We start from the raw sequence: 15,376 nt of genomic DNA on the forward strand, positions 1-15,376 counted from the left end.
TGGTTTTCAGATGGAGCTTGCTCAGCATAGAAAAGGGACTTGAAGATGATTACACCTGTGTCAGCAAGGACTGGCTTTAAGGATCTAAGGAAGTCTCCTAATCTGGCACACAGTAATTGCATGTAAAATTGTGTTTTAAATGATTCTGATGAGTTACAGGGGAGCTTCTGGCTAACAGTGGAGTTTGAATTCAAGTGTGGAGGATAATGTAGTGCTGCAGTACCCATATGCTATTTGTTTACATAGGTAAAGAGGAACTCAGCAAAGATTTTCTTATCAACCCCAGTTTGTCCAAATATCTGTATAGCTTCAGTATTTATCAACATGTTTTATCAATGTTTTATCAGCAGGCCTGGGATTTTTAACTGCATCTTGCAGATCTCTGGTGCTTCAGCTTATAATTACAGAACAAAGTAGTTGGATGCTCACACTTGCAGCTCCAGAAGGTTTCTAGAAACTTGATAGGCATCCTAAGAAATTCAGGAGTCTCATGTCCCATTTTAGAACCCTGCAAGTACAATTCTTTCTGCCCTATTTTCTTTCTTTACTCCTACTTTCTGACCCTCTTTTTGGTTTGTTTGTTTGATTGTTTTTTTTCCCTCACTATTGCACCCTCTCGTGTTGGAAGCCTTGTCTGCCTGGCAAATCCTTGCATATCTTGAGTTTGACTGCCCTGCCTGTTTCATATCCACTTTTGCCTTTGTCACTAGACTTTTTTTCCCATTGAGACCCAGTTTTTCTTCTTGAAGCTCCAGACTTGCTCCATCTGCCCTTCATTTCCCCTCTCCTGCCTTTACAGGATTTGATGCTTGTGTGGTCAGTCCTATTTTTGCATCTCCCTTTGTCTCAGTGGTACTAACCTTGCCCTCCCTTTACCTTATTGCAGGATTCAGTCTTTACTGGCTTTAGTTTTCTCATTTTCCAAGGTGGTACTTTTCCAAGCTTGCTTTCAGATTGGTTCCTCTCCTCCTCTGCTATTCCTGAACTTGGCAGGTGGAACACAGAGTCAGCACAAGAAACATGATTCCCTAACTTAATTTAGACCCATGGAGTCAGGTCTGTCACAGCCTGTCGGAACTTAGGGCTGTCACTCACTAGAGGAAGTTTACAGATCCCGCATTGGCAAACTGAGGCTCTGTCTTTTTACCAAAAACTTGTTTCTTCACTGTGTTTGGGAAATTTTCCCACAGGGATGGCAAAAAACCTTCATTGCTAGGAACGTTGTGCTCTGCAAAAGGAGCATAAAAGCCCAGAGATCTATGGTATTCAGTGAAAATGACACTAGGTTTCCCTGCCCCTCAGTTATAAGTCTTGGATATGGAAGGCTGTTGAATGGAGCCAGCTGGGGCATTGTTCCAAGGTGTCAGGAACTGCATTCAAAGCCTTTGCATGTCTGAGCACTGGGCCTCCTTTCCTTTCCATCATGTGTTCCCATTGCTTTCCAATCTAAGCTCAATTTCTTTTTTTTTTTTTTTTATGTACAGAAGCCTTATAAAGTCTCACTTGTGCATTTGCAGTGTTCTTGAATCTTTGGAGGATTCTGCTCCTCCAGGTTCTGTGTCAGTGCCCCGACATCTGCATTGGCCAACACTGACAGGGCTTGGAGCTAGGCCAGGACCTGCTTGTGTGAATAAAACCAGACATCCCGCACTTTTACAGCATCTTAAGCTCTTTTTCCTACTCTGTGGTCTTCCAAAAAATATGTTTCACTTTTGAATTAAAGAAGAGGTGGAGGTGCAGCTTGGGAGCAGAATGCATCCTCCAGGGCTGAGTTCCAAGTTAGCCTTTGAGAAAGCAAGCGCTCAGTGTGGGGCTCCTGTGCATTTCCTCTCCTGGGCTCTGGTGTGTCCCCTCCCCTGGAAGGGCACCAAAGAAAGATGAGCGAAGACAGGCCAGTAGGAGAACTCTTGAGTTGTACTTGGAGTGCTTTGGGGTGTGGTGGCTTTATATGCATCTTAATATTGAAACAGTTAATGCCTGGTATAATGAGGAATTAAATAATTTGTGAACTGCAAAGTCTTCTTTTTAGCTTTTTGTGTGGTGTGCTGAATAGATGCTTTCTTCCATTTCTGCTCCTTAATTTTCTTTCCTCTAAGAGTTGTTTTGTCATAATAGTAAATGTCAGGTCCTGTACTTCTGAAGATATTTTGCAGCTCCACTGCTGACCCTGAGCAACTGTGATAAATCTTTTTAAAGACAAAATTATACCTATTCATGATAATTAATTTCACATGACCCAAGATACCTGAGGTCAAAGACATTTCAGAAGTGTTGTTTTTTGGAGGGGAAGGAGAATTACAGAGTAGTACATGGACAGTGTATTAGTCATGCAAGAAAAGAGATCAAAAAGATTGATTAGGCAATTTTGTCTGTCCAAGGTGACATCACCTAAGATGGTGTCTAATACTTTTTGCAGTTCAGTTTTTGTGGCACAAGCAAGGAAATACTCGATGACTGGTAAAGTATTCTACAGTCTAATTGCTACTGATAATTTTCAATGCTGAATTAAACCATAAAATGTAACTTCACTCAAAGATAGCCAAAGCTTAAAAAGCTACAGCCTTGGTAGAAAAGAGGAATAATCTGGATGGAAAAGAATTAGCATTTGCATGAGCTGGCCTTGAAAAAGTCAATATTTAGTCTACTTTTTTCTTGGTCTCTTTTTATGAGAAGACCAAATAAACCTTTCTAGGCCTAGGATATGTATTAGCCAAGAAGTACAAAAGTAATTTTTTCTTCTCTAATAGCTGTGAGTTATAGTAAGGATGACTACTTTCTAGCATAAATGCAACATTGTGTAGCAGTTTGTGATCTCTCCCAGATATAGCCACAACAAAAAATTGTCCGTTTTCTGCCTTCCTTTCAACTTCTGCTGCTTTCTGCTCTAAGAACAAAGTTGTGGGCAGCATCTCCCTTTCTGGACTTGAAAGCTTGGTTGATGCTCTGGGTTTGGGACGGAGTTTGACTCTGATTTTTGGGCTTGGTTATCATCGCAGTTGTTGGAGTGTTTTGGGACCTTCTCAAGCACTAGAGCTGAACCTGGTAGGGTCACCAAAGCAAATCTGTACCTGTTAAGTGCTAATCAGAAAAGTCAACCTGCTTAGCTGGAATTTTTTTTAAGGGTCTGGTTGAAGTAATCTGGTTTGAAAAACTATAAATAAAAGGATAATCTTTCAGTCTTACAATAGAATTAACTGACAGTGGTAAGCAGGGTCCCAACTGCCCCTGCTGATATTGGTATGTAATGAGGCTTAATTACAAGCTGAGGGTAGTTCTGTTACATTAAATGTGGTGTTATAACGTAGGCATATGTAAATGTGTGAATAAATACGCTGGAGAGAGACCTACAGAGTTACTGCTGCCTTGCTGTGCTATTTGCACTGATGGATCTTCTCCCCTTTGGTCGTGTTTTCCGTCAAATGTTTTAGGCGTTCTGTGAATTGAACTATCTTTAGCTTTTCAGCTTTGCTGCTCCTTAAACTCATGTGTCATCTAATAGAATCAAAATTTCCAGCATATCTCAGCAATGAGTATTACTTCCCCCTGCCACCCAGTCTGGGGTTTTAAATAGCTAATTAGTTGCTTGTAACTATTTTATTTTTGAGCACCAGTAGTTAAAAATAATTTGGTTTATAAGGAGTCTTCCTCTTATTATTGTAACTTTTTATTTATTTGTTTTACTTGGTATTTGAAATCATAGTTTTGGTACTAGTGTTGTGTTGAGATGCCACAACTCCTTGGAAATATTCAGCATATAGTCAGTGAAAATATATCTGTCACAGTATAGCTAGGATTTATGTATGATGTCCTGTAACTCCTGCATGTTAGTGGAAGGAGAATGGAAAAAAGTATCACATTTTAATAAAAATACTTCTGTAAACAATGTCTATGGTCTTAAATTAGAAACTGGCAAGATTATTTGTTGACATGATTGTTTACTTTATGTAATGACCTTTTTGCTTTCTGATTTGTTTCCCACATTGAATTCCCATGCGCTGGCCTTATGATGTAGCAGCACTTGACATATTTCTTACTTGGTCTTCGTCATGGTAAAGTGTAGTTCTTGCTCCTGTCTTGTTTGAGTTTAAACTGGTTACCATGAGTTCCCTGGGAATGTACTTGAACATTGTGAATTGTTCATGCTCTCATATAAGAGCCCAACCTGTCCAATATTTGCCCCCTATCAAAGGAAAGGGGTCTTTGCAGTTCTACTACTACTTTGACCTATGTATTGAGCATCTTAATAGATGTTAAGAATTGTTATATATTGATAGAAAAATAATTAACTAAAACAACTCAACTTCATGTAAGGGACATTTGAAGATAGAAAAATCTGATAGAAAATCAGTATGTACTGCTTTTTGTCTTTTCATGTTGTTTTGGTGTTCCTGAAGTGGCAGATGATGTAAATGGCTACCAGGGCTTTTCCCAGCACTGCTCTGAGCAGCTGCAACTTGTCTGCCGCATTCTCTTAGTGGCTGCTGAAGGTCATTTGTATGGTTTTATGAAATATGTTACTTTCCTGGTGACAACCAGTGTGCACTAACTGTGAAACTGAGAGGACCTTTCATCTTGGTTTTAATTTTGTGACTACAGTGTCTGATTCAGTATCACTGAGAAGGATGTGAAATGAAGGTGGCTTATCTCTTATTCTCCAGTCTCTTGAGCATTCATTAATTGGAAAAGTTAGGTTTAATAACGTAGCTTCAATAATTATTGAATTAAAACACAGGTAAATTGTCTGCTATAGGTCATTTATATGAGAATTTCATGTTTCTAGTTGAACAGCTAGGTAAACATTTAAACTTCTTTAATGATTGCCTTTGCATTTAATTTCATGTTCAAGAATAAAGAACATAAATAGTCATGATAAAGTGATAAATAATAGCTGGTGTTTGAAAAAATGGTATTTAGTCCTACTGAGAATTTGTGACTCCCTTTTTCTCTCTAACTTGGCTTAGTTCCCCATTGGTTATAAGGGACAGTTAATAATGTCCTACTGTAGAACATACTCAAGGATGATCACTGCCTTGTAGCTGTGGTGGCTTTAGTAGAACGAACTGTAAGTGTTGATGGCTAGGCTTTCAACAGTCAGCAGCATTGGATGACTTAAAAAAATCTGATCCAGATTTTGTTTATATCTTCCTCCATTTCCTGGGAATGCTTTCTGGCAAACAGAAGGAATGATTTTTGCACAGTCATGTTGGCTGGCCTGGATGACCCTTCGTTGTGAGTAATTCTAGATGGACACAAGGAAGTGTGAGTCACCCTCTTAAACCTGATCCAGGTAGAGGGACTTGAAAGATGGCCAAAGGGGCATATGAGGGCTGCTGGTGTGAGGAGATCGTTGTGTGGTATCTCCTTCCCAAAGAGTGCTGGTATCTTGCTGGAAAGTGCAAAACTGATGCCTGAGGTGTGTGGTCTTGTGTGCATATGATAACATCTGCTCTTCAGCTCAGAGAACATCAGTAAACTGCTGCTTCCTCATGAGATAAATCAACAGAAGTGGTTCTGCTGTGGATAACTAGCAAAAGTCTCTTCCCTCCCTTACTTCTGTTCACACAAAGGTTAGCACCAAAATATTTGTTGAAATAAATATAACATGATGAATTGGATGTGGTTCTGATCCTTGTGTATGTGCCTAGTGGTGCATAACCAACGTTGTCACCATGCAAAGTTCATGAGAACACAAGCAAATCTAGCCCACAGCTTATGTACAGTCTCTAGCTTTCGTTTCTTTCCTTTCTCTTGCTCTGCCTCCCTTTCCCTTTCCCTTTCCTTTTCCCTCTTCCTCTTTCCCTGACAGCCCTGTTAAGTGAATCAACTCCTTTCCTGCTATCAGTGCTAATTTAAAGCACTGGGGAACCAACACTGCCTCTTTCTAAGTCTGTTAATTATGTTCTTTTGTCTGTTTTATCAAGCCCTTGTGTCTGTTACAGTAACTGCGTGTACAGCTCTGCTGGCAAAGCCTTCTTGAACAGGCTGAGGGAAAGAGATTTCTGCCAGGATTTTTTTTTTTTTTTTTTTTTTTCTGCTCTTGTGGCAAACATAAGCAAAGCTGAGAAAAACTACCTTCTGTTAACTGATAAAAGTGTTCAGTGAGGGGGATGTGAATGCTTTACACCCTGAACTGTCACAGATCTTCTGGTACCAAGTGTGCCCCTGCCTGTCCTTTTTACCATCTTTGTAAACTGGACTCTATTTTGTCTTTGAGAAAGGACTCATTAGCTGCCTCGTATTTGTACAGTGCTTAGCACAATGTAAGTTGCTCTTTAAGTACTTACCAACACAGCCGTGACTAGCCATTTGCCTTGTGAAGGGCTTGATATGATTTGTCACTGTCACTCTTTCTTATAAGACAAATACTTAAATTTCTCAATCCATTATGCTCAGTGATGGACTGCCTCTCCTTACAGGAGCCTTGGCAGGGGCTGAACTACTTTGTACTTGTATAGTCTTCAAGTATTTAGAAAGTGAGTAAAATGTCAGTTCTGACAAAGAAATTTAGGTTGCCTTAGCATACTGTATGCCAGATGAGACTCTGCAGAGAGAGAAATACATGTGCTTTTTGCATACTGCAGATTGGGTATTTATTTGTGTTTGTGTGTATCTGTGGGTATAGACTTTACTTTTCAGAAGGCCTGGTTATTTTCTGGGCATTTGGAGTGAGCAGTATGGATGTGGGTGGGTATGGTGAAGGAAGCAAGCTATAGCCCTGTGCCTTGCCTTCTGTCCTCCCCCAGAGCCCTTGCAGCAGCACACTGGCCAGTAGCTGGTCTCAGGGCTGCCTGCTTCACCCCAGTGCAGTCTGCATGGAACAGGTGCCCTCAGGGGAGTCAGACTGCTGGCTCAGAGCCAGGGTTCAAGTGTGCACCTGTCCCCTGGACTAGGAGTACAGGTCCAGCCTTAGAGGCCATGTATTGCAGCTGCCAGATTGCCCTTGCACTGCCACAGCAGCCTGCCCAGCAGGCTTGGTGGTGGGTACTGCTCGTGAGGTGATGGGGCTCTGCACGGGTTTTATCACAAAGACAGGGTGATGGCAGCAGCCTGGCCTGTGCCTGGTGCAGGAGGGCACGTGTAGCTGCTTTGTCAGCATTGCCCCAGAGCTTTTCCTTCTCTTCTCTTGGGAAATAAGGGTATGGGACTGTCCCTTTGGGCTGCCATTTAAAGAAACTATTTTCCTTCACCCTTCTATGCTTAATAAACTTTGAGTCAGGTGGTTGTCAGAAGCTGGGATCTGTAGCTGTTCTGTTTGCATAAAAAAAGTAGAGGACTTCCTGAAGAACAGTGGGTTGCTATTGATCTGCATCCCAAGAAAGCAGTCCAGTATCCAGCTACACTGGAGGACAGAGCAGTGATGTTTCTGACTGCAGACCATATGGCTCACATAGCACATCCTGCATGGAAATGTGCGTTCAGGTGGGAGGAGGCAGCGTGAGCAGAGCAAGATGCAGTGCCTGTGCAGTCTCTGCTCTATTGGGACATCAGCTGTTAGGGCTGGCTTTATGCTCTGATGGGACAGCTGAGGCTGCCTGGGTGGCAGCTGCCACCAGGTGTGTGCATGTGATTCAGGTCGGCGTGGGAAGCTGGAGAAGCAGGTTTCCAGCTTTCCTGGTGGGTGTGCTTCTGTGGAGGTGGTGATGGGCTTGGTGGGGTGGGTGCTGCAAACTTTCTTAGCAAACTTTCATCACCTTGCATGTGGGAAAATATATCCTGTGAGCTGACTTCTTTCCCCCAGAGAGCATTTGCTAGACTTTGCTAAATGCAGAGGCTTTGTATATTGCTTTGTCTGTTTTTAGGATAGTGGATACTTTAACAAACCCGGAATGAGTAGCTTAGATTGCAGAAATAATTTAATACTCTTCTGTTGACTCTTTAAACTGACAGCAAAACATGGTGCTCTGATGGCCAGGAAAATGGAAGTAATTCCCCTGAGAAAGCAGATCTAAATTATTTTCACCATCACAGCAGGGTGCATTGTGTAGGGCTGGAACATACCATGACCTGTTGAAATGAATGACTGAAAGCAGGAAGTCATTCAGCTTGTTTTCATGCATGTGAAGTGAGGGGATGGAAGCAAAGAAAGAAGGCTGTGTCATCTAAATACCCTTATTGCACTGTATTAAATGGGGCATCTTTCTGTTTTTTCAGTAGTTCCAAATCCTTTTTAACTTCTGGACCTAAGGCAACAAATTAATTGAGCATAAATGGCTGTAACATTCTCCGTTTTGGTGTTATATATGTGTGTGCTGTTCTAATGATATATAATTATAATTAATTGTATAATTATAAAGGGTTTCCTTCTGTAGGGCCTTTGAGGGTGTCTCCTACAACATCATTTGTCACTAAACTGGTGATATAGGGGTTTGATGAATGGAGTGTTAAATAAATGAGGAATTGCCTAGACAGCTGCATCCAAAGATTTGCAGTCAATTGCTCAATGTCCAAACGAAGACCAGAAACAAGTGCTGTCCCTCAGGGATCCATAATGGGATCTGTAGGGCTCTATCACATCGGGCCAGAGCTGGTCTGGCTCTATCACTTCGGCCTGCGACAGGAGTGGGTCACACCCCAGGAGCAGGATGACCCGAGGTGTGACTAGAGCACTTGCTCTATGGCTTTTGGCTGTCAGTCTGCACTCTGAGGAGACAAGGATGAGAGGGAGGTCTTTTGCATGGTATAATAGAGGATTTATTGCTCTGGGGAAACTTGGGGGCAAAAGACAGAAAATGTGAGTGTGCAACAGCTGAAATAGGGAGGCGGTTCAAAGGGAGGGTACAAAGCATCAGCTAATCAGAGATACCCTGGGGAGGGTAAAAGGCAGGGTTCACAAAATCGTCATCCAGTGAGGGAGGTGGGGGGAAAACTGGGTCACATGGACTAATCAAGCATTGAAATTTAGGGGATTTCCGAAGTGGAATTCTAAGCATGCGGTGGGCCTAAGACAGATTTGACAGGAGACTCAGGGCAGATTGACAACATGGGGTGGGAGGGTCTCATTTGGACCAAACCATCAATTTGGGCAATAACAGAACATACCATTAACAAGAAACACACTGCAACAGGGTTCAGTATCACCAATGGCATGCAGTGGGTTTGAGTACACCCTCAGTGAGTTTGCAGATGGCTAAGCAAGCACAGTTGATTTGCAAGTGGCAATCGTTGTCACCCAGAAAGACTTCAGGCTAGAGAAGTGGACCCACATGAATCTTGTGAAGTTCAGCGAGGTCCTGGCTTGCACCTGCATCATGACATTCCCCAGTATCTGTACAGACTGGAAGATGAATCCATTAGGAGCAGCCCTGTGGAGAAGGACTTGGGGGTACTGGTGGATGACAAATGAGACAGCAATGTATGTTTCAGCTCAGAAAGCCATACTGTGGGCTTCATAAAAAAAAGTGTGGCTAGCAGGTCACTGGAAGTGATTCTTCCCCTCTGCTCTAGAGAGGCAAACATTTCAATGACTAAGAGGCTTGTTTGGTTTTTTTAGTTTTTTTCTTTCATAATGAGTGTTTGGATATTACTGCATCCAGAGACCTCTGTTAGCTCCTACTGCTTGCTTTTCTGGTCATATGAACAATTTCCTTGTGCCCTTAGCAACCTGTTTTTACTGTCTTCAATGTGGTGATGCAAACCAAATGTAAACTAAATTTTACTGGCATCTGGGTTGATTGCACTGTGGCTGATCTCCTCCTGTATTACACCATAAACTGTACAAGAGGCTTCTCCACATCTCCATTTGTTATCCTGTTCTCTGGCTCATAAAATCACTAAATGGTTAAGGTTGGAAGGGACCCCTGGAGATCATCTAGTCCAGCCTCCCTGCTCAAGCAGGGAGCCCTAGAGCATGTTACTTAGGATTGCATCCAGATGTTTTTTTGAGTATCTCCAGTGAAGGAAATTGCACAGCCTCTCTGGGTACTCTGTTCTGTTGTGCAGTCACCTGCACAGGGAAGGTATTACTTATGTTCAGGTGAAACTTCCATCAGTTTCTGCCTGTTGCCTCTTGTCCTGTTGCTCCACTGAGAAGAGCTTGGCTCTGTCCTCTTGGGACATTCCCTTCAGATACTTACAGACTCTGATCATGTCTCAGTTGTCTCTTCTCAAGGCTGAACAAGCCCAGCTCCCCGAAGCTTTCCTTGAAAGAGATGCTCTAATCCTTTGATCAACTTTGTTGCCCTTTGCTGGAGCTACTCCAGGAGCTCCACAACTCTCTGGTACTGAGGAGCCCAGAACCGGAGCACTCATGAGGCTCACATACACCTGGTGAGCTGTGTCCTCAGTAGGGATGAATAGAGAGACCAGATGACCTCTCTTGACTTCCTGGCAGTGTTCTTCCCAATGCCCCCAGGACACCACTGGCCTCCTTAGTCACATGGGGACCCTGTTGATTCATGGACAACAGGTTGTCCATGAATCATGTTGTCCATGTTGTTGTCCACCAGGACTCCAAGGTCCTTGTGCACAGAGCTGCTTCACAGCAGATCAGCCCAAGCCTGTACTGGTTATTCCTCCCCAGGTTCAGGACTTTCCGCTTGCCGTTGTTGAATTTCACACAGTTCCCTTCTGCCCATCTCTCCAGCCTGCCGAGGTCCCTCTGAGTGGCTGCATGGCCCTCAGGGGTACCAACCACTCCTCCCAGCTTTGTGTCATTTGTGAATTTGCTGAGGAGACACCTGGGCCTCCATCCAAATCATTGATGAAGAAGTTAAAACAATACTGAGCCCAGTATTGAACCTTAGGGGACACCACAAATGACAGGCCTCCAACTAGACTCTGTGCCAGTGTTAGTGGCCCTCTCTGGGATTTGCCATTCAGCCAGTTCTCAGTCCACCTCACCTTTCACTTGTCCAGTTCACATACCTGAGTTTGCCTATGTGGATATGATGGGAGACAGTGTCAAAAGATTTGCTGAAGTCCAGGTAGACAACAGCCATTGGTCTCCCCTCATCTCTTCAGCCAGTTGTCCCATTGTAGGCTCCAGCATGCTTTAAAAGTTTGGTTATGTGGCTGTGAAGTATCTGAATCATCTGTGAAAATGAAACACTCTGAGAGGAAGATCATACTTACCACTGTTTAGCTGGTTGAAATTGTTACATTTAGTTATGTTTTTGTACAGGAAACTAAAATATTTCTTTGCAGCTGTTCAATTCTGACTTTTTTTTTTTTTTCTTTTGTTGGTAGTTTTAGTAGTATCAAATCTAACTAAATGGGACACCTAAGGAAAACCCATATGAATTTTAGGGTAAACCAGACATTTGCCAAAAACCAGGGTTCGTTGTTCAGTTTCTCTTTTTTGGTTCAGTTTTCTTTTTCTGTTAGCCAGTATTTGGCAATTACCAGCAGCTGCAGGGCAGGAGGAGATAAGTGAAGACAGGAGACATCTATGCCAGCTAATTAATGTCATGTAAGGCAGGTCTTCGTCAGCCTTCTTTCTGAAGAACAGTGTTAAAAAGTCAAGGTGATAGGAAAAGGAAATATTGGAGCTTTTTGTGGTACTTAGAAAATGTTTTTCTTCTCAAATTGGAACTTGAAAGGGACACTGAAAGCGGTGGTTTAATTGATTTCTTGGCAGCCAGCAAGTGAATATTACCAAGCAAATGCACTCAGTTGCTGGCCGGCTGTGTCTTCTCCCCCTGCCCTGAAGAACTGTCCCACAGTAACTTTCTAATGGTCCAAGAAGAGATAAGATAAAAAGGAAGCATGGAAAAGGTGAACACGATTCCACTCTCATCTGCCACAGTTCTTGTACGGAGTCCCTCCACTCCCAAAGAAAGCAGAAATTAGAAATTTATGTTTTAGAGTAGCTCTGGGTTTCACATGATGCTTTTTTTTCTGTGCTAGAGAAAGTGAACAGTTTGTTTCAATAAATAGTGTACCTTTGGATCTACTGGTCTTTGTAGAACAGTGGCATCTTCTTACACAGGGCTCAATTCCAAGTCATTTTTTGTCTTTTTTTTAAATCTGAGAGAACTTGTTCCAAAAGTTTATTTCTGAAAAGCCTCAGTTTCTTCTTCCTTTAGATGCAGCCAAACCACAGCATTCCTTTTCAAATGACTCCTCAAACTTGCCAAGTTTTCTTTCTTTGCCATCTTTGCGTGTTAATGCATCCATCCTAATCTGAGCCAGGATGTACTGATTTAGTTCCTTAGTACAGGACTGCTGATGCACAGAACTACAGTGATGGGGAGGAAAGAAAAAAACACTTAAAAAGGGAAGGGTTCCTTCTTGGTCACTGTAGCAGTCCCCTAGCTTTCATTTACTACTTTTAGTACCAAATAAGTATAAATTAAAAAGATACAAAGGAAGAAGTATCTATGTTCAAGGAAGTTCTGGTTAAGCAGTTTTTATTTCTCCTTTTGTTTCTTCTGCAGAGTGGGAAGGCCCCGGTGAAAGATATGTTCACAGATCTCAAAGATGGAAGGAAGCTTTTGGACCTTTTGGAGGGTCTGACAGGGAAACCTCTGGTAAGAGAACCATCTGAGTCATATTTCCATTTATTAAAAAAACCCAAACCAATGAATAAACAAAACACAGAGTCAGAATTTATTTAAAATCATTTTTTGCTTGTAATGTGTGTACTTGTTCTCTACAGTCCCAGTGAAATTCCCATGAACTCCACTCATGAGATACAGGGTCAGGCTGAAGCTTAACTGTGTAATCCTCTCTTGAGGGTTTACATATTATCTAGCAGAGCATGTAAAACCAGTCGTGTTTACGTTTTTAATATGTTTTTAATAGACGTCTTTTAAAGGTTGTTTCTGATCAGGTGTTCAGCTGGATCCCTGTGGGCTTCTAGTAAGCTTGTGAAAGATCCCTTAAAGCAAAAAAAGAAAGCAAAAAGACAACAGCTAGTAGGTAAAAATCTGCATCTCCATTGAAAAATTTTGTCATCTACAGACAGGAAAAGGCTGAAAACTGCTCAAAATGTGTATGGAAAAGTGTGTATGGCTGAAAACTCTTCCCCTGCTAACATTAATGGCTCTTCATAAAGGTGCATGAAGTATGGTGAAACCTGTGCCATTACTTGGAATTAAATTCTTGATTTCACTATTTATAATAAGTCTCAAATTTGTTTATGGGCCTTATGAGGAACCTTCAGTCATATAAAATTCCATGTTCCAAACTCACTTTGTTTTTTGAGCAGATATGTTTTACTAGTACTTGTAATAATTTGTGGTGTGATTTGATGTATGCTGAAAACAGCAGGGGTCTTTTTGTTTCTAAGTTGATTACTGTGTTCCAAGTTCAGCTCCATGCTCTTGCAGTATGATCATTTTCTGACACAGGTATTAAATTATAGTGATTAAAGGTAAATGGAGTGGCAGATATTGTCAAGAGTTGAAGGTTTGTTTTTTTTTAAATTTTTTTTTAGTTGTGTAGTTTTTGTTTGTTTTTTTTTTTTTATTCACCCTGATATTAAAAGGAAGGGAAAGTCAGGAAGCGTAACTTCTTCCCAGTATGCAAAGATTTAGCAGGCTTTTGGTGCCAGAAAAACAAATTGCTGCTTGTTCTGTCCTGGGAGCCAGAAAATTTCAAGTACTCTGGCAAATGTTCAAAAGCCTCAGATTTTCCCCAGGAACTCTCCCTTTGCTTTTGCATTGCTGGTTTATTATTCTGTAGATGCTGAGAATAAAAATTTTGGACTTACGGAAGATGAGCTGAAACATATTTTGAATCCAAGTCCTATCCTGTGTCTGGAATTGGAGACTAGTGTTCTGACCAGTTTTCATTTTGAAATTGTTGTGTGTGATCTTGTTTCATTTTTCTTACTACTACTACTAAAAAAAAAAAAAGTTAAAATCTGGAGAATTTTTCTCTAATTTTGTTTGGTGTGTCCATTAATTCTGATGTTGAACCGATTGTAACTTTTTATTTTCAGCCTAAGGAACGAGGTTCCACAAGAGTACATGCCTTAAATAATGTCAACCGAGTACTGCAAGTCTTGCATCAGAACAATGTGAGCATGTTTTTCCACAACTTTTTGAGAGATTCTTTAGTTTATTGTTGTATGTAAATGAGTTCAGAAGGCAGAGAATAAAGATTTTTCTTACCCAAAATGAAATCTCATTGACATGTGTAAACTGTTCATAATTTCTTACATGATTTAGAATTTCAGTGTCCAGCAATTTTCTGAGTTCTTAAAATGAAAACTTAATAATTGTATTAAACCACTAATCACAAAACTATGGTTTTTTTTGAGATGGGTGCAGCTCTTGAGAAAAAGGTGCCTCAAAGCTTTGCTATTGCATGGCTGATAAACACAGCAGCACAAAAAAATAATTTCCAGTAATGCTGCATAACTTGTGCAGAAATCTGTAAGGGGATGGCTGGTTCCGTGGCTCTAGCCTGCTCTCCATGTCCAGGAGTCTTTTCATTGACTTCTGTCATCTGTGTGTCAAACATATAGTTTCTAATTTGCATCTTTGGTAACTGATCAAAAGAACAAGCAAAACAAAATCCTCCTTTAATAAAAATAATAATTATTTGGGTTAATATTTGTTTTTACTCCCTGGAAGATGATAGTGCTACAGTAAAGTGGTTTTAGTTTTTCTTCCTTTTTTGATGAACAGTTGCTGGTAAGTGTGCTCTCTATACTTAGAATTTCTATTTGTGAATGTCAGGTCACTAAAATTAACTTAATAAGAGCATTTTGGCAATAAAATACATCAAATACAAGCAAGCACAGGCATATTTATATAGACTGCTGATTGAAGAGTGATACCAACATGCTGTATTATACTGCAATTTCCCCTCTGTGTTGGTGGACTAGTGTCATATTTCTTGGAAGCAGACAAAGCTGGCAGTGGGTTCTTTTTGTTCTTTGAGATACTGTAAATATTAACTTTTAAAAGGATAAATAATGAGTTTTCCAGCTTGAAATTGATTAATTTTATTATAACAATAAATGAAACAATATTGAATTGCAATAATTAATTATTTCTTCCTTAAGCCGACAGCATCTGGGTTTCTGGGAGTAAACAGATGGTCTTAGTTAGCTGAAGGTTGTTGAGGTCATGTACTTGATTTATGCCTACTGCTTAGCTTCATTAGAAAGTGTTTGTTACGATGGGGAGAAAAGACATCCACTGAGAAGCAGTTGCATTCTGTTGTTTGAGAGTTTGTGGGCTATGCAATATTCATAACTTGCGAAATAATTTATAAAAGTCTTTAAATATATATTGCAAGGATCAGATAAATCTAGGGTGTAGGTGATCAAGTGATCCTGTGAACCTCATCCTTTAAGCAGGATGGTTCCAAGTAAGGAAAGTCAACATTTTTGATTTGTCAATCAAATTAAACAATAAAAAGGAACCCAAGACCAAACTTGCTAAACTTTTATTTTCCTATGAGATTCTTTGTGCTTGCATTTCTG

At 40.9% G+C, this 15,376-nt stretch overlaps 1 protein-coding gene across 1 annotated transcript in view; it reads left to right on the top strand.

Annotated features, from left to right (window-relative positions):
- Positions 1-15,376, top strand: part of UTRN (utrophin) — a 307,480-nt gene that overhangs the window by 27,286 nt on the left and 264,818 nt on the right. Inside the window, exons 3-4 of the mRNA XM_058833987.1 lie at positions 12,375-12,467; positions 13,883-13,960. Coding sequence (XP_058689970.1) covers positions 12,375-12,467; positions 13,883-13,960 — 171 coding nt within the window. The remainder of the gene's footprint in view (positions 1-12,374; positions 12,468-13,882; positions 13,961-15,376) is intronic.

The sequence above is a fragment of the Poecile atricapillus genome, chromosome 3, assembly GCF_030490865.1.
Source record: "Poecile atricapillus isolate bPoeAtr1 chromosome 3, bPoeAtr1.hap1, whole genome shotgun sequence".
Lineage (NCBI taxonomy): Eukaryota > Metazoa > Chordata > Aves > Passeriformes > Paridae > Poecile > Poecile atricapillus.